Here is an 18,859-nt window from a genome sequence, read left to right as displayed (position 1 = left end):
CACTGTTCAGTAGAGACTAATTTACATGTAATCAGCATTCAGAAAGAAAAAAAAACACACACAAAACAAAAACGTGTTTCTTCAATTATCCATGACAAAAAATGTGATCCAGGAAGTGCAGTTTGGGTAACAGTTCCATTAGTGTGAAGGCTTATTAAACACCAAAACACTTAGAGTGCTTTATAATAACACAAGGATGGATCCCCCCCCTTCCTAACTCTGGAAAGGGGCAGAGCGGCTGTTGCTGCTCCACTGACATGCTGCTCACACTACACCTTCTGTGTAGCCAATCTGTCAATCTGGACATAGTCTGAGGCAAATTAGACCCATGGGTGCGAGCCCGGACACCAGTCATTCGGGTGCTAGCTCCAAATCCAAGTGTCTCCTAATGCCTGCGGTCTGGGTATTTATTAACGCAGTGACTCATTAAATCTCACTCGATCGACAGTCCAATGTGTTTTATTAACATTTTCATTTCAAATTTAAGACAAAAACAACAAAGGTACAGCAGATCGCAGCGTGTGCTGCACAGCTTACGCAAAACCCTCAAACACATGACCTCATCGGGGCGGTGGGTGTTCAGATGTGCTGCGCTGTGAAAAAGAATGTGTGTAAAAAAACAGAAACAAAACAAGGACAGTATGTGGCATGTACTGTGCAGAATATGTTGCCTCATGAGGCATATGGCTGGGCCAGCTGGAGTCCTTATATCGTTGCTGTGATGAGTGGCTTCATCCTCAGTTTGCTTCCTTTTGTTTCTCGGTTTTATTGGACGGCTTCCTCATTTCCCCTCTTCAGCGTGTTTATTTCTGCCATTTTCACGTTATTGTTACCAAGAAATTCCACTTGTGTTGTGTTCACACACACAAAGATGCAATCGCTAACTGAAGCCATAAAGGGGATAAATCGCAATTCATCAAACTCAAGGACAATGACTGTGTTACAGGCACTAAACATTACAGCTTCCCTGCACATGGCACACCACACACTGTAATTCTTCTGTAAAGCTGGTGCACAGGAACAAGTAAGAGAGAGCAAATGCATAATTTCTCAATTGAAATTCAGAGTCCTGAACTAATATTATACTGTATGACACTGTTCCTTTCATTCGCGCCTGCTCCGTTTCTCCTGGGTGACAGGCTGATAGGTGACACAAATTTTTAAATTACCCATATCCATGATTTTTCCATCTATTACATCTAAAATGACTGCACACGGTTACTCCTTCAGTGTTTCAGTGTCAGTCAAGCTTAGTGATCCTGCTGACAGTGGAAACGCACAAATACTCCCCGTGTGATTACCCTGCACCGCCTCCTGACTTCCAACCTTTAAAAATCTTGTGAGGGGAAAAACAAATCTGAATTACAAACTGAACTAAGCAGGATTCAGTGATTGCTTTGACACCGGCTCAGATTGGCTCGGACAGAGTGGAACTACAACTGCTTCTTTTCTCTTGTATAAGGCCCCTAGAGCAGCGGTCCACAACCATTTTTGTGCCATGGACCGGTTTTAAGGTGTCGTGGATAAATACAACAAAATAAAACTAGTACCAGTATCGAAAAAAAAGAAGATTTATTCATAACACACGTGAAAAGACCCAGGAAAACAGAGTTAACGATAAAAATGATAACAAAATAACGCTAAAACCATACATTTCACACCCGAGCCTCAACTCTCGCGGCCCGGTACCAAACTACTCACGGACCGGTACCGGTCTGAGGCCCGTGGGTTGGGGACCGCTGCCCTAGAGAAAGGAACAAACTTAGAGGAAGTGTGTTTCCAACATCCAGTATTTTTATTTTTATTTTTTTAAAGAAGGCTCTAAATACAAATATAAGTGATTTTTATGGATCATTTTCATGATGACTAGGAAAAAAAAATGGTTTCCTCGAGACTTTATTGATGAAATATTCATTGTACAAATAGGCGCACCAAGCTGCTTTTCAATGAAAGAAATTCTATCAAAGCAGGATTCTGATCCGCCACAAAAACAGCACTCGCTGATCTATTCATACAACAGAGCTGCTGAAACATACCGGCACAATCAAAACAATTTATGAATATTGTATGAGGCGAGGGGAAAAGTGAAGTATATAGAGGGCGATTGGGGGGGGGGGAGAAGTCAAAATAAAAGTTAAGCTCATCTCGAATTTTTACACGAGTGTGTGAGATGGTGTGCAGTTCTGTCAGACTGTGGTCTGTCGGCTGAAGAGGTCGAGGGTCACGGCGGAGAGGAACGCTGGGATGCTCTTCTGGTGATGCAGATGAAGAGCCACCATCTCTCCCAGAGTTTTGGAGAACTCTGTTTCCATAAGCTGCATGCTTCCGTTGGAGCCCTGAACCAAAACACAACACACAATAACAAGCAATCAGACCCACTGCATTTGTTTCCACACAAAAAAAAAAAAACTTTCAAAGTGAAGCAAGCTCACTTAAAAGTTGTTATTCTCTACTAGGAATTAGTGTGTGTGCGTGTGTGTGCATTCACAGCAGGGTGAAGGTGTCTAAATCTGTGTGGATTAATTAAAAGGAATGAGGAGCAGCTCGGGGCGATGAAGTGAAGGAGAAAGGGATGAGTGAAACAAGGGATAAAGTAATTAAAGCATCGCAGGGAGGGGGAAAGCAGTGAGCAGCAGAGTCCCATGACATACAGAGAAGATATTGAGACATCTTAGAAATGCCCCGTGTCAATGTGTGTCAGACACACAAATCTCTGATTTGACAAGTGTCACGAGAAGGCTCATAAAACGAAGGGCAAAGGGAAAATACTGAAGAATGGCATTTAATCAGAAACAGAAGTCCAGAAGTCGGGAAAAGAATAAATCAAAGGGTATTAACAGACAAAGATTTAATCCCGCGCTAAATCATTTCCAACAGAGCACTTTTATTGAAGGAGCAACTCTGTAAATGTCCTCTCACTGTGTGAGACCTGGAGTTAAAAACACATTAGGAAAAAAAATGATAATTAATGATTTGACAAACGGATCCTGTTTGAGCATCATTATTTCTAAGACTGAACAAAACAGCTGGAAATTGCAAGGTAGTGCATGACTGTGTTGTAAAAAGTATTATTTGATAAACTAATTAGTGTGCTTCCTCTCACACAACAACCTGAAGTGAACTGTTCATTTCTGTGTGAAGAGTCACAAATCTCTAATGGCTGAGAGGAGTGGATACCTGAACTAATGGCATTTGCTAGCTGACTGCACAATGCCTAAGTGAGGCTTAACGCAGTATGGAGCGCGCTCAGGAAACGCAGATATACTGACCTGCTGTTTCAATGTCATTCTTTGGAAATATGAATGAAAAGTTTATAGTCAGAGCCGCAAAGTCTGTTAGGCTACGTTCACACCGCAGGTCTTGATGCTCAATTCAGATTTTTTGATCAAATCCGATTTTTTTTGTCTGCGTGTTCACACTACAAATAAAATGTGACAGCAAGACGTCACACACAACGCGCTCTGTTTAGGCCCAGAGCAAACAGGCCCAGAGCCATCAGTCAAGCAATAGCTTGACTGATGGCTCTTAATATAAAGACTTCGGACTTTACGTTTCCCAATTTTTGCTTTAAGTTATTTTGTTATTTACATAATAATGTAGATAACCTAATAATAATGTATGTGTAATAATGTGTATGTGTTAGTCCCCATAGGGAAATAGTTCCTCTGCATTTAACCCATTCACCCAGTGAAGCAGTGGGCAGCCACCAATGCAGCACCCGGGGAGCAGTGTGTAGGGATGGTACCTTGCTCAGGGGTACCTCAGGGTAGCCGTTCAGTGGAGTCGAACCCCCGACCTTCTGATCATGGGGCCACCACTCTACCTACTGAGCTATCCCTGCCTAATGATCCTAATTGCTGTTTTAGAGAGGAGCGGTGCTTCAAAGGATAGTTGCAGATTTCTGTCAGAATCTGCAGATTATTCAGTACAAATAAAATGTTCACATTTCTCCAACGTTGTCTTCCCAACAGTTTCACTGACAACTACACGGGATGGCCAGGAAGCATTCGCGATGTCTTCTCCGGTGCTGATAATTGGCGTCTGTCTTGTGTCGGTGACGTAAAAGACGGATTTAATGCGACATGACCGTTCAAACAGCAGTCGCTTTCTAAAACATTGGATATGTATCTCATTCAGTACCACATACGAAAGTGACCCAGACCGGATTTGAAAATATCGGATTTGTGCCGTTCACACTGTCATAGCATGATCGGATATGGGTCGCATAGGGTCAAAAAAATCGGATTTGATGCGCTTTCGCCTGCAGTGTGAACGTAGCCTTAGAGACGTGAACGTAGCTACGTTAGAGTGTGAACGTAGCTAAACTAAATCAAGTCATAAGTGTGCTTCTGTTTTTTCAAAGACACTTGTAACATATATGTAATAAGTCCAATTCTAATGTAAGAGTAATTTTACTCCCACCGTGTCATTAGGATTGGGTGGTGGTGTATTTTTTATTTTGTTTAATTTTTATGGTGATTTAGTCTCTGTACAGCGCCAGAGTGGATATTAAATCAAACAATCTGTCGTGGTCTGGGTGGTTTTCCACAGCATCGGCTCCTCCCCACTGGGTGGAGTCTTTGTTATGACTCCACCCAGTGGAGTTTGTTATTTATGACCGGCGCACTCAACTGGTCTTCGCCAGATTATCTGCCAACTTTACCTCTGAAACCCACCTACCAAGTTCTCCTGGATACCAGTTTGCAATCCCTCTCCGTTTTGGAACTGCCATTCTCTCCTGCCTGCCTCCCTGCATTGCATACAGCACCCACCTGGACCTATCCTGCCTCCCCCCTCCACGCAACCCCACCTGCAAGCTTGTAAGACAGCTCTGTGTACTATCCTTAGATTCACTCGCAACCCTCTGTGGGATTCCCCTGACTGCTCTCTCCTCTGTTTCAGTGCCCTGGCCCGCCAGTTTCCCCTGCCCAGTACCTGCACCCAGTTATCCCTGCCATCTAGTTATCATCACAGTATTTTCTCTCGCCTCAGACATCTAGTTTATGTTCATTGATTCTAGTCTGCACTTGCTGTTAGCCTCTGAGCATTGTAAAATAAAATCTCTTTTCGTTACACCTCACCCCTGGCCTCCGGTTTTGAATCTGCACTTGAGTCCATCCCATTTCCACGGGCCACTGTGCCATGACACAATCACGAAGTGCAGATTGTATTAATTGTTTAGAAATAACATCCAATTTTATACACATGTGTGTGTGTGTGTGTGTGTGTGTGTGTGGGGGGGGGGGGGGGGGGGGGGGGGCACTGGCAGGTCGTTTGAAACTAAGATGAGTATTGCACATTTGATGTGTCACATGACCCTCTTCCTATTGAAAAAACAGAAGTTGTATCCAAGATGGCCGACTTCTAAATGGCCACCATGGTCACCACCCATCTTGAGGAGTTTGCCCCCTCACATATACTAATGTGCCACAAACAGGACTTTAAGATCACCAACCATTCCCATGTTGTTACGGTGTATCCATATAAATGGCCCACCCTGTACAATGCTGTTAAAAGCGCAATCTTGATATGTAGAATCAAGCAGGATGAACAGCTAAATTTTAACCTTTGTTTAAACTGTCCCAAAATACTCTTGACGTTCATAAAAAGGTGAAATACCTCGGGCACGTTATTACTGAGCAAATGAACGATGATGATGACATATACAGATAACGATGTAAGCTCTATGTGCAGGCAAATACTATTGCATGAAAATTCAGCTTTTGTTCACTTCCAGTTACAGTGGCTTTATTTAAAGTGTATCGCACAGTGCTATATACTGCACCCTTGTGGTCATCTTACAAATAATGTAGCACGCAGAAGCTGCATGTTGCATATAATGATGCAATGAGAATCCTTCATAGGATACCTATGCCCAGTCAGATGTTTGTAGCTGTGGGTGTTTAAACTTTTAAAGCACTTTTAAGAAAGTACTCACTGATCCGACAGTGAGTGTTCCCGTTACTCATCCAGTCTGAGGAAGCATTGGCTGAAGTGTTTGTGTATTCATTGATTTCTTCTAAGTAATTTTGTATTTTATGTATATTATGGTTTTATATTTTTACAAATATTTAACATTTTTTATTGAGGTTTATATGTTGTGTTTTGTCTTGTTTCTTTTTTGTTCATACAATATGGCCAGGCCAAGATATTTTGATACTATGCTGCGTTGATCCTCTCTTCCCACTCAATTAAATAGCGATGCCAGCAGGATATACTACTTTACAAGTAGTGAACAAGTTTAACTCTGAAAACCAGCTTAGCTGATCCTGATCATAGTTGTGTGTAATTAGGACACCTGAAAGAAATGTGGCTTTGGTCACTTCTTCAAAAAAAAAAAAATGTAGTCTTGATTTCCCTCTAAAATAATCTGTGCATCACCGCAACACAGCAGTTCAAAGGCTTTTCTAATCGCACCATCTTTTCTCTGACTACTTCCCATCACTTCATCCAACTGCCTGACAATCCCTGGTGAGATTTTTTTTCCCTCTGCGCTGCAGTCTCAAAGCTACACCATATCCTCAAGCTGCGACTCAAATCACAGACACGCGCATACAAACACGTGTGCACGCACGCGTTTTTAAAAAACGCCGTGGCTTGGAGAACATGAAACGCATAGATCAAAGAGAAAACACTGGGACTAGTTACCATGGAGATCTGTGTGTTTGTCTTTGGCAGTCTGTGTGTGAGAGACACGTAAGAGTGGACAAGCTGATGGAGGCCTCTGGGGTCCGAAGACTGCGAGGACGCTCACGGTCGTCTAGAAAGGAAAACTGAGATACCAGCCTCAACGTGAGGCGAAACAGTACAGCACTGAACAAAACAATTGTTTTAAGTGGCCAAACGTGGAATCAGACACACACACACACACACCTGAACTAAGGTTACAGAGATTTACAAAGATTACTAAAGGTTATAGATACAAAAAGCAGCAGTGCTCTGGGACTGAGGCAGAGCAACATGGAGACACGGTAAGAGGGCACAATGAATAAGGCGGTGAAGAGCCAGACTCCAGCAATGTTTGCACACAAACTGCCTTGCTTCAGCACCGCTCCCATTATGTAATTTATAACTTTACAGTCTGAAAACTTTCAACTCTACAGTTCCTTTTTGAGGCTATATTAAGCTCACCATTTTCGATTTCAGTTCGGCCATTTGCAGCACCCATGCTACAAGCTCTGTGAGGCTGCACAGTGGTGGTGCCTGGAGCCGACTGCTGACATCACCCTGCTAACATGCTCACACTGACAATGTCACGACACTACCTCTGTAACACTAACATTTGCTAATTAGGGCTAAACACACAGTACAGCTCGGGCTGATGTGAGGGTCATTAGTTAAGCAAATATTTGACCATAAACCAAATTACCGGACGACCTGCACTTGCGTCCAGATGATTGAGCCAGCAGACGTGTAACTATTTCAGCAAGGTCGTCAGGGGTCATCTTTTAAGACCCCGAATTTCTGTCCACATATTTGTTAAAGTCTAGATAAGTGCAATGGACTCACTGGCTGACAGATATGGCAGCATCACATCACTGGCTAAATTTTGACCAGGAATCTTAGGGCTCGCCGAAGATATTCACATCAATCCTCTGGGCATGTTGGACACTGGAAAGTTCTGAGCGATCTACATGGGATTTTGCTCTGCAATAGTGGTGGTTTTAATCTTCAAGTTGGTAACTTTCAATTCGTTTTTTTTTTTTTTTTTTAAATAGTCCTGCGTTTTTTCTTGTGTTACTTAACAAGATGTACATCTTCTCTGTATTCAGTTATTACCTTTTCACACTGATGTTGACCATCAACTTTTCCAGGTATGTTTCCCTCCACCTCTCAAGTGCCAATACGTCTAACAGTAAATGGGGCTGTCATAACCTTGTTGCGTTTATGTTTCTAGTAGAAAGAAAAATATCACCTGAAGTAAAAAGACTGCATGCTGCCATTTGTCAGGTTTACAGTCCCTCCAGTGCTCCGTATGAGGATCATTGACATAACATGAACTCTTGTTTTCAGGGGAAACTAATCTTAACACACTAATAGACATCGTTTAGTTGATATGATTGTGAATCAGATCAAGGGTTTATTCATGATGTTTGTTATGATGCTGTCATTTTCTTTGTGTATTTACTCTCCAGCTGCTACACCCAGCTAGTTATGCATTAGTGGCCGTCAAGCAAGGGATGTTGGAGCAAGCTGAAAGAATATTTCTCCTGCCAAAACAGCGAGTACTGACCCTCAGCCAATTATTCATAAAAAGAAATGCAGTGACACAGAAATGGGCCATCAAAAACAGCTTTTCCCCTCAATCACAGCTAAATGTGCTGCGTCTGTGTAACAGTGTGTTATAATGCATTAGCTTTGACGTTTTTGAGGCAAACTGAAGGTTTAAGAAAAAGGGGGAAAAAAGCTGAAGTGAAAGTGAACTGTGGCTCAACCTCTGCACATAGTCTGATAACATAAAACTCTGATAAAGGCTGAAAAAGACCAAAGCACTGTTGAACAAACTGTTACTATATGAAGAACTGTTTAAATTAATAAATGAATGAATGAAAGACGCTTTTTGGTTCTTTTAATGTCCAAGAAGGTCACATATCTGCCTGAGTAAATCAACAGGTCTCCAAATGGACTTGTACTGAGTAGGTTGCAAACTGATATCGGATGCACTCATAAACAATTCTGTTTAAGTACAGATGAAGGGGAGGAGTCATTTTTGCTTGTTAACACAGGCTAACCTGTGATTACAGATTTTAATTACACATCAAAGCTGTGCTATAAAATTAGAGCTGGGCGATAGAACGATAACGATATGTATCGCGATATAACTTTTACTCGATAGAGAAATTAAGCTATCGCGATAGACCTCGCCGCTCTTGTCCTCTTAAAATAAAAAATAAAAAAATAAATAAAAAAAGGTCAGCCAATCCAAACTAAGTAGCGCAGAGCCGAACCAATCACAGCCGCAGCGTCACGTCGCGTGACTTGTTACGTACAGCACAAGTGCCAAGCCGCACGTGTGTTTGTTTGGGAAGCAGCCAGCAGGTAATGGAGGAAATGAGTGTGCCGACTAGAAAAATCAACCGAGCGTGACCGAAGAGAAAACAGATGATGGTTCCAACGCCGGAGAGATTGTCAAACGGAAGAGCCATAGAAGTTCCGTAGTGTGAAGGTATTTCGGCTATTTCAAGTCTGACAAAAAACAGAGTAGCGTGCACTGTAAATTGTGCCGAAAGCAAGTCTGGAAATACAATAAACTGGTGCATGCGTCACACTGTGCGCCACGTTATTGTTTCGGTGAAATGAATTTCTACAATACTGTTACTGTTAATTCTACTCTCTGCAGTGTTTAAATGCTTACATATACACACAGTTACTGTCCGTCCACACATACGACTCTGTTCTGCTTCTATGCCCCAGCTTTGTTTACTTTTTCCCACCGAGGCTTCTAGACTTCTGATTGGCCAACATTTCTGCACGGTTAGGAATCTAGCGCCACCTGCTGCTTTGGCATGTTCATAGCAGCGTTTTCCTTCATTTCTGCCTTTATGTGTGGACGGGATTATTTTTTAAAACGAAAACGGAAAATCTCCGTTTTCAAAAATACCCGTGTACGTGTGGACGTAGCCTCAGTCTCTGACTGGAAGCGCTAATTCGTCATTCGGCTTTTGTCAGACTAAAGTAACTGTTAAAACTGTTTGAAAAGCTCAGCTATACAACAAGGAGAGATTGAGAATTTCCTTTTAGTTCTCAGTTTATTTGATATTGACAAAAGTTAGTCAGTTTTGTCTGTTCTTCTGTAAAACAAACTAAGATTTATTTTTAGAATTAATATTTTGTTTCTAAGTGGAATTGACAATTTAGTCTGTTTCATTTGTTCTATTTTGAAACTTAAACGCTTTAGCGGCTGCCTTTTGTGTAGTTTGCAATATTTGCCTTTATTTATCTGAAAAAGTCTCATGTTCCTTAAGTACATCTACCCTGTTGAACTTATTATGGGAAATAAATATTTAAATCAAAACAAGCTGCTGATTATTTCACATTTTACTTGTGAGCAACGGCACATTTAAATCTTACAAATATAGTTATTTGGCTTATATCGTGATAGATATCGTTATCGCCTGAAATGGAAAAAAACATATCGTGATATGAAAAAATCTCATATCGCCCAGCTCTATATAAAATTATTTTTTTTAATGGTTAAAAGAGACTCATATTTTAAATGAACATGACCCAACGGGCCATAGGCTTAGTGCCACTTGTTACATTTATTTTCACATTTCTCTTTCCACGTGCACAGAAAATTCAAACCAAGTTAATCAAAGGTCAGGGGAGATTTTTTTCCTTTAAATCAGCTTTATTCAAATACTGACCTTATCAATCCCTATTTGCATATTCACGCGTCGCTAAGAAGTGTTTTTAACTATATCTGACCTTTATGAAAACAACAAGGTTCTGTTTACGTTTGAAAACGTGTAGGAAACAACCAAGGTGACATCAACGTGCCGTAAACACAAATATCACAGGTTCCTCCAACAAGGTGACTTCGACCTCACCCAGCATGAAAGCAGGCAGAAATGAAGGAAAACTTCTGTTTGTTTCCTCAAGATCAGGGCTAAGAATCTAAAAAGACAAACTTGTGCACAAAAACTAAGGACAACTCAACAATGGAGAGGAGAAGTGCTATCCCATTCATCTTTTCATTTGTCTATCCAATTAAAGGAAATCGATGCTTCCTGGCTTGAGATGCAGGGTGGGGCTTTATAGTGACCTCATCCAAGCAAGGAGCTGCATACTTCCTGAATGACAATAATGCTCCTCTCTGAATGCAGAATGGGCCAGAGTAAAAGGTTTACACCTACGCCATCAGACACATGAAAGACAACAAGGCAAAAACAAAACCCTGGGCCTTCTGTTGTCATGCCAATAAAAAGATCAGCAGCACAATAATCAACGCTATTATTTTTCTGACCTTGAAAAGGTTTCTCTCGATAGAGATTTTGGGATTTTTCAAACATTTCCAACCCCAACTTCAAAAAACTTGGGAAAGTGTAAAATGTAAAGAAAACAGAAAGCAATAATTTGAAAATCTCAAATTCATATTTAATTCAAAATGACTTTGGTGTCAGAAAAATGCCTCAAAAATTGGGATGGGATAACAAAAAGCTGGAAAATTAAGTGGAGGAACATTTAACAGCCAGCTAGGTTAGCAACATGACTGGATAGAAAAAGTTCATTCATAAATTGTTGGAAATTTTCACAATAATGTTTTTCAATGTCAAAATGCAAAGACTTCAAATATCTCCTGATCTAGTAAACATATAATGAAAGGGTCCTGATAATTTGGAATTTGTACAATCAAGAAGGCTGAAAATCAGTATTGGCTGCTTGTGATCGAGCTTTTTTCTTTTCATGCCACATCTTTGTGAAACAACCTCCTGCAAGATATTAGGCAGGCCTGCTCTGTGGGGGCTTTCAAAGCCAAGTTAAAGACCCACTTGTTCATCCTGTCTTGCGTGTCTTAGCTCTGTGCCTAGAGTTTTTACTCATTCTTATTGCTGTTCCCTTTAATTTATCTGTTTTTTAAAATTTGTTTTTATTCCTTTATCCTTTTTTTTAAAAAAGTGATTTATATAATAAGTTATTATCACCATCATCTTTGAACCAGAAATGGCCGTCTACTCTTGACCCAAGCTTCAAAAGCTGCACAATAGTAAACATGGCTCTTGTAATGCCCTCTTCGCCAATTTAAGGTTTTCTTTTCTGTTGTATTGTGACATGACGTGAGGGTGAATTTGGGTGAAAATGGTTCTTTTAATGATTTTAAAAAGTATTGAGAAAATAAGCTCTCTCTCTTTACAACGAAAAGAAAACAAAAAACAAAACTCAATTGTAGAGGTTTATTTTTTTTAGTCATATTGGAAACTTTCTGAATGAAGCCCATTAAATGACTTTATTAAAGTATTCACGGGGTAATATTAATGTTGCATGTAATTGTTACCATTTCCAAGCTCTCATTTAGTGCAGCTATCACCAATACCATTAGGTGGCTTATTGTGCTACAAAAATAAAAAACACGGCAACTCCACGTGCTTAAATTCACCTTTAAAAAGGGCAACACTTGGGATTTTGGAATCACCGTTTCACGCCACAATACAACAAATGTTATTTCTTTAGCAGAAGTGAAGCTCTCTGGCTTCTCATTTCCATTTGATGAGCTGTTTGTGTTATTACAACTGATTGGCACAGCTGTTTGGAAGTTTAGATTGTGGAGGGGAAAGATGATGATTAATCAGTGCTCTTCAGCAAATCATTTTCCACTTCCCTAAATCTGTAACGCCTGAAATACTTACAGAAAATTTCACTGTTCTTGGACAAGGCATGCCGCTTTGCACTGGTCTTTTTCAACTGCACATTAAACTCAGAGTCCTGATCTGGCTGCACATGTGTGGATGTGATAGATGGCTCTATATTGAGGTGGTGACATGCAGTTCACAAATCAGCTGACCTCTGCCTCTACTCTCCACCGCTAATGAGTAGACTTTTCTTCTCTATCCTTCTCTGTGTAGTTCTTTCCTCCCTCTGTTTCACTGCATCTTTGTCACCGCGATTAGATCATTCGAATAGAAATCAGTGCATTTGAAAACATTTCATTATCATTTATACCTTTGCCTCTTTACACACACACGAGAAATTCCAAAGGATGTCATAGCTGTTGATGGGTGCGGGTGAAAAACAGAAGGCAAATTAATTGAATATGCAGATTAATAGCTTGCAATTTAAATGCAGATTTTGGCATTTTTCCAGAGTCGGGAAGAGGATGAAAAGGAGAGAGGGAAAGAAACACTGTGTGGAGTTCCCACCAAAACTGAATCAGCAACAATTCAATACATATTTATATTCTAATCAGCTTTTTGTTTACACATTTAAAAAAAACGCTACTAATGTGACTGAGCGCTGAACAACTAATGGCAACATACATCTGACGAAATGATTTAGTGAGTGCTATGAGAAAGACCTCAGCTTAATAAATGTGATTAACCTGAATCTCAGGAGCACAAATACATAAAACATGGAGTAAGTTACAGCTGTTAGTAGAAGACACCTAAGATGAACATTCATAATGACAGGCGTGTTCGTCTGTATTTGTCATTTTAGATTTCTCTCATCGTTGCCTTTGCTCCCATCAATCTGTAATCAGAGATACAAAACACCGCTCTGCCTCAGTCACCAGCTTTAATGTGTGATTAGCTGGCCACTAATCACCAACTTAGAGTTCTCATGATTCATGACTTAAATATATAAACTGAAAGAAAGTATGAACTGGCCAGTTGTTTTTTAGCATTAAAATACCAAGTAATGAATGCCAAGTGAGGAAGAGCAAGGGTATTTATATGCAGTGACAATGAGCTAATCCCAATGCAAAACATTATATGTAGCAAGCATTCCCGATAAGACGCAAAGAAAACAAACTGGGTAAACAAGATTTTGCTGTTGGAATTCTGAGCAGTTCCGAGCTTTTCTCTGCATTATAATATAGAAACTGGCAGTGATGCTGGGTTTGTCACGTGGATACACTTACGGCTGGGTGGACACTGTACTAATGCAGCTTGTTGGAATCGTTAAAGCGTCTCTCTTTGCCTCACGTGCACACACGGTTAATTCTGCCCAGACGTTATCTTCCCATTTACTTGTGAATTTTATGTAACACACGTAACACTGTATTTGTGTATACAGACATTGTATCAACTCAAAAATGTTTGGCTCAGTCCAGGTTCAGTAACACTGTCTTGATGTAAAATCAGTTAAGAGTGGAGTGATGTACGCTGTTTATAAAATGTAGTCATTTATTTTGAAAATGAAATTTGACAGTGCAATTTTTAAAATTGTGATAGAACAATAAAAACCAGGGCTCGCAAAATCGCTAGCGCAAAGTCCCGGGGCTAGCGATTTTTCCAGTCGGGCTACCAAAATCCATCTCAGCACTGCCCGTCGGGCTATCATAGGAAGGAAAGATATGTCAATGTTTTTGCATTCTTTCGCAAATGTAGCTGAGTAATTAAGTCATCGGCATCGATGAGCCACTGTCAATATGTGACACATTGAAATCGCGTTTGAATTTGCGCTTGTTTTTTGCTTTCACTTTCACTTTGCGATCGCGCGAACTGTGTATAGAGAGCGGCAGGGCTACCAGGGATTTTGAAATTTTGCGAGCCCTGAAAACATATTACATTATTAGAAATGTCTTACTATGACTGTATTGGGAGCACTCATCATCTATTTGAGTTTTTAATCATTTTTAAACTCAGGCTTGCAGAGTGGGCGGAGACTATCCTAGCACTCATTATAAGCAAACAGTGGGGCACACCCTGGACAGGTCACCAGTTTGACTGGCCAATTCAGAGTCACCAGTTAATCTAACATGTCTTTGGAATGTGTGAGGAAGATGGAGTACCAGGAACGTGCAAACCCCACACAGAAAGACTCGAGCCAGCAGGTTTAAACCATGAACTTTCTTGAATGGCGCTCACCACTGCACCAGTTTGCTGACCATATTCAGACAAAATCTGTTTATTGTATACTATATGAGCTCACAAAATTAATGCCAATAAATGTCAGACACACACACAGACTCACTCTCAGACACATTGGCATAGTTTACGAATAATCATAGTCTAATTTACAAATGGAGACAGATTGCAAACACATTGCAATCAGTTGAAGTCAGTCTGTGACCAGTTGCAAACTCATAACACCACTACTGCTAACCAAACAAATTGGATTCAGAGTGTAAGATTTTACATGGCACTATTTCCACAAAATATTTAGTAAATATTAATACTGAGTGTTAAAAACAGACCTGATTATCAGAATTCCCTATGAAGGTGAGATTTACAGCCTATTTCAACTTAATTTGCTGTAATGCACCAAAGTTGCTGTGTGTTACAATTCAGTTAGAAAGCTAATATTATGAAATATTATGTGCACGGTTTGTTGGCTTTGCATCTGATTCTCAGTAGAAGGGTTTCACAGTTTACATGTAATTAAACTTTTCTCTAACTGAACCCTTGTTCTTAAATATGCAGAGATCTATTAGTCATTTCTTAACATTTATACATTTTCCGTAAATTCATTTAGCCCTGAAACACAGGTTCCCATAGGACTCCTCAGCCTCAGGGATTTGTGATGTGGAATCTCAAGATTGTTAGCATAATGAACATGTTTCTCCTGATTTAATTTGCAAATAAGGATAGGAAAAAATAAAAAAATTTGGAAATAAGAAAAGGATGGCTTATAAACTGACTTGGCAATAAAAACAATTCTAGATTGAGCGTCTAAATCACATTTACAAATATTACTTCGACAAAGCTATCTGTCTCTTAAGTGGATTTCTCTTCCGTGTAGGTGGCTAATTACAGGTTCTATAAAGCAAAAATAGTAAGAGTCACAGATACATAAGAGAAAGCAGAAAAGATAGGTAACCTTTTATTGCCAAACAGCAGCATGGAGAATATTTACAGCACAAACCTCAAAGCTTACATTAGCCTACATTTCTCACATTGCAACTTGACTGATGATAGCTCAGTTAGAAATTCTAGAGTGTTCTGCTAGCAGTGGCTAATTCAGCAGCTATACTATACGATGGGTGACCCACTTAGTCCTGTAAGCTACACCATAACTGCAAACGGACATCAATGGGGCCGATGTGTACGTAGCTTTCTCAATCCATGAGTTTGTGCGCACACGTAAACTACTTCTGAGACTCAGCAGCCCTATTGATCAGAAGTGGATAAATAATTGATGTTATTTTTCCCCAAAAAATGTTTTTTATTAATACAAATGTGATTAACTGATGACCACTTAGCACCGGCATTAATGGGTCATCTTTCCTCGAGTCCGTGGCAGAGACGAAGCAGCCTTCTCCGGCTCGGGAATATTCATGACCTCAGGTGGACTTATGTGTGGGTGTGATGTATCATGTTACCATGGAGACAGCAGACATATGTTCCGAACATCGACCAAAGGAGGCAGTGACGCCGACAAGAGCAGGCACGCGAAAGTGCACGCACAGACACACGCGTGCCCGCATATTCACATACACACCCCGAGGGCAAGCGGGACAGGAAACTGTCAGGAGGAATCAGAGTCAACATTCTCCTCTTTCTCTGGGAGTTTTCACTCCGAGACCGCTCTCTGAAGGTTTAAGTACATACAGTCCTATCCACTGAAGAAGTACTTAATTTATTCTCTCTTGTATTCCCACCAGCCTTTGTGTTTACTGTTTATTAGTGCTTTGCTCATGTTTATCTTTATTGCTATCAGCGATACATCATTGAGTGTTTTGTTTCAGTCAGTGAGCAAAGTGAAATTCAGTCCCAGTAAGCCGCCTTCTCCCAAAATATTTCAAACACCCACTCATCTCTTTTTCACTTTCATATTCATTTTTATGGCTCTCAACTCCATCTTGTACACATGAGCAAGAGGCTATTGTGTGTACATGCGCTCTGAGATTTTAATGAAAAAAAAAAAGAGTGGAATAAAACACACAATGTGCTGTTATTCCACTGTACAAAGGGAGTTATCTGACTGCACAGTACACACAAACAGTGGCTCAACAATATCCTGAAAGACTGTTTTTAATAACTACATTAGCGGTTTGAAAAAAAAAAAAGACCTTGTTTGATCAGATTCAGCTAAAAATAGATATGCTACAATGCTATAGCAGCTACAGATGAATGAGTACTGATGGCGAAGTGTTCACTGAACAAATCGGAAAACCTAAAGGTGGCAAATTAAATTTGCAATAAGTTGGACATAACTCCTGGAATTTAGGCAGGACATTTATTGAAATTGTACTGCAGTCCCATTCTTCCAACTTTTCAGTATTTTTCGTAAGGCTGAATGGGTTTAAGCTGAATATTAATTAATATTAATAACCCACAAAGTTCCACACACAGCTTCAAATTAAAGGTATCAGTCTTTTAGGGTTTTGATTTAATTATGCATTGAATTATAAAACATTAATGTACTTTAGATTACTCTAGCATCAATGTGGAAATGGCATTAACTGCTATGTACAGCGCACTGTATATTATATTATTCCTCCTTTGGAAAGTGAGAGGATTGAGACCTACAACCTGATTGTTTTACAAAAATCAATGCGTTAAGCATCATTGGTTTGCTAGATCGCAAACTGTACATTCTACTTAAAACTAAAATTGGAAGCCACTGAGAAAATAAATAAATGTTACCAAACAAACAGCATATTGTAACCTCCTGAGGGTCTGTCAGTACTACTACCTGTAGAACGATCCATAATCATAATGAACTAAAACAAACAAATTAAAACAAGTTTAAAAACACTCGAAAACTACTAAAGTGTACTGCCAACTTCACTGACAAATGCAAGAAAGTTACAAACCACAACTAAAGAAAAACTACATCCATGTGACTTTAAATCTCTGCTGAATGACTCACCTGGCCTGCTTCACCCACATGTCAACTCAATCACTCCAGACAAGTCATGTCAGCCAAGCTGTCCGTGTCTCCAAACATACTTTTTTTTGAGGCCTAATAAATACTTAATCCCTCATCGTCATGGAGGTATACATATTAACTTGATTTACAACAAAGAAAAAAAAAGGTGTCAGGTCCATAATCAACATCACAGTGGACTTCAGATTAAACAATCAATATGTGATTAAAGTGCAAACCTTCAGTGTCAATTCAAAGAAGTTTGTAGTAGTAGGGCTGTCATGAAACTAAAATTTCAAACTTTATACTGATACCTGGGAAAAGGCTCAATGCCATTTTTAATACTGCAGAGGAAAAATAATAAGAAAGTAAAAATAAATAAATAAGCCTACATTTCCCAAATAATAATAAAGATTCGAGCAAGGTAAATTATAAATGGACTGGTTCTTACTTTGGGGTTAGTAACTTGGCGACTGCAGACTGGAGCAGGGATCGAACCACCAACCTTCCAATTAGCAGATGACCTGCTCGGCCACGATGTTCTTTCTATGAAATGTTTTGTCAGATGTGATCAGACCCAAACCTTCTAAAAGCTTTACTTTTGATTCATCGGTCCACAGAATCATTTCCCAAATGTTTTGGCAATCATGAGATGAGCCTTTGTGTTATTCTAGGTCAGCAGTCGTTTCTCCTTGAACTCTCCCATGGATGCCATTATTTGTATCTTTCTTATGGTTTAATCATGAACTCTGACCTTATCTGAGGCCAGTGAGTCTGCAGTTCTTTAGAAGTTTCTGGATTCTTTCATGACCTGCTGTCTCTTGGTTGTAGACTTTGAGAATGACAAGCCTGGCTCTTCGAAAAGGTTCTCTGTTTGGTTAATTGTTGTAGAGGATTCTTAACCATGGAAATGATTTTGTGATCTTTAAATTCAGTTTCCTTCTGTGGATCTTCAGGCCTTTTTATATTGCTGCGTTCATTGTTGATTTTTAATCTCATATTTAGTTCTAGTGAGCAGCTAGTTGAACACCGCCTCCAGATCTTTTATCAACTTAATTTGTCATAAAGTAACAAAGAAGCAGGCTTCGCCTGGCCATTAATCTGCTTATCAGTCAATTGTCCAATTAATTTTGATCCTCTGAAAACAGAGGGATGCGTATAGAAATGCCTTTCATTCCTAAATTGTTAATGCTATAGTGTTAAATCACTTGAATTAAAAGCTGACAGTCAGCATTTCAATAAAAAACGTGATTTCATGTAAAATTCACTGTGGTGATGTACAGAGGTAAAATTACAAAAGACAATCACCGTCCAAAAACGTGGAACGGCAAAGAACTGATACAGGAAAAGGACTAATGTAAGCATACATTATAAATAAGACTGTTCTATA

General features: G+C 39.8%; 1 protein-coding gene across 2 annotated transcripts in view; it reads right to left on the bottom strand.

Annotated features, from left to right (window-relative positions):
• Positions 1–443: 443 nt before the first annotated feature.
• mad1l1 (mitotic arrest deficient 1 like 1) overlaps positions 444–18,859 on the bottom strand; it is a 69,884-nt gene continuing 51,468 nt past the window's right edge. For both annotated transcript variants that reach the window (XM_082535825.1, XM_082535826.1), the window contains exon 18: positions 444–2,336. In XM_082535825.1, coding sequence (XP_082391951.1) covers positions 2,187–2,336 — 150 coding nt within the window. In that variant the 3' untranslated portion in view covers positions 444–2,186. The remainder of the gene's footprint in view (positions 2,337–18,859) is intronic.

The sequence above is a fragment of the Aulonocara stuartgranti genome (genome assembly GCF_965226115.1).
Source record: "Aulonocara stuartgranti genome assembly, chromosome: 6".
NCBI classification, from domain to species: Eukaryota; Metazoa; Chordata; class Actinopteri; order Cichliformes; family Cichlidae; genus Aulonocara; species Aulonocara stuartgranti.
The sequence above is the reverse complement of the archived record's forward strand: the minus strand, read 5'-3'. Positions and strand labels throughout refer to the sequence as shown.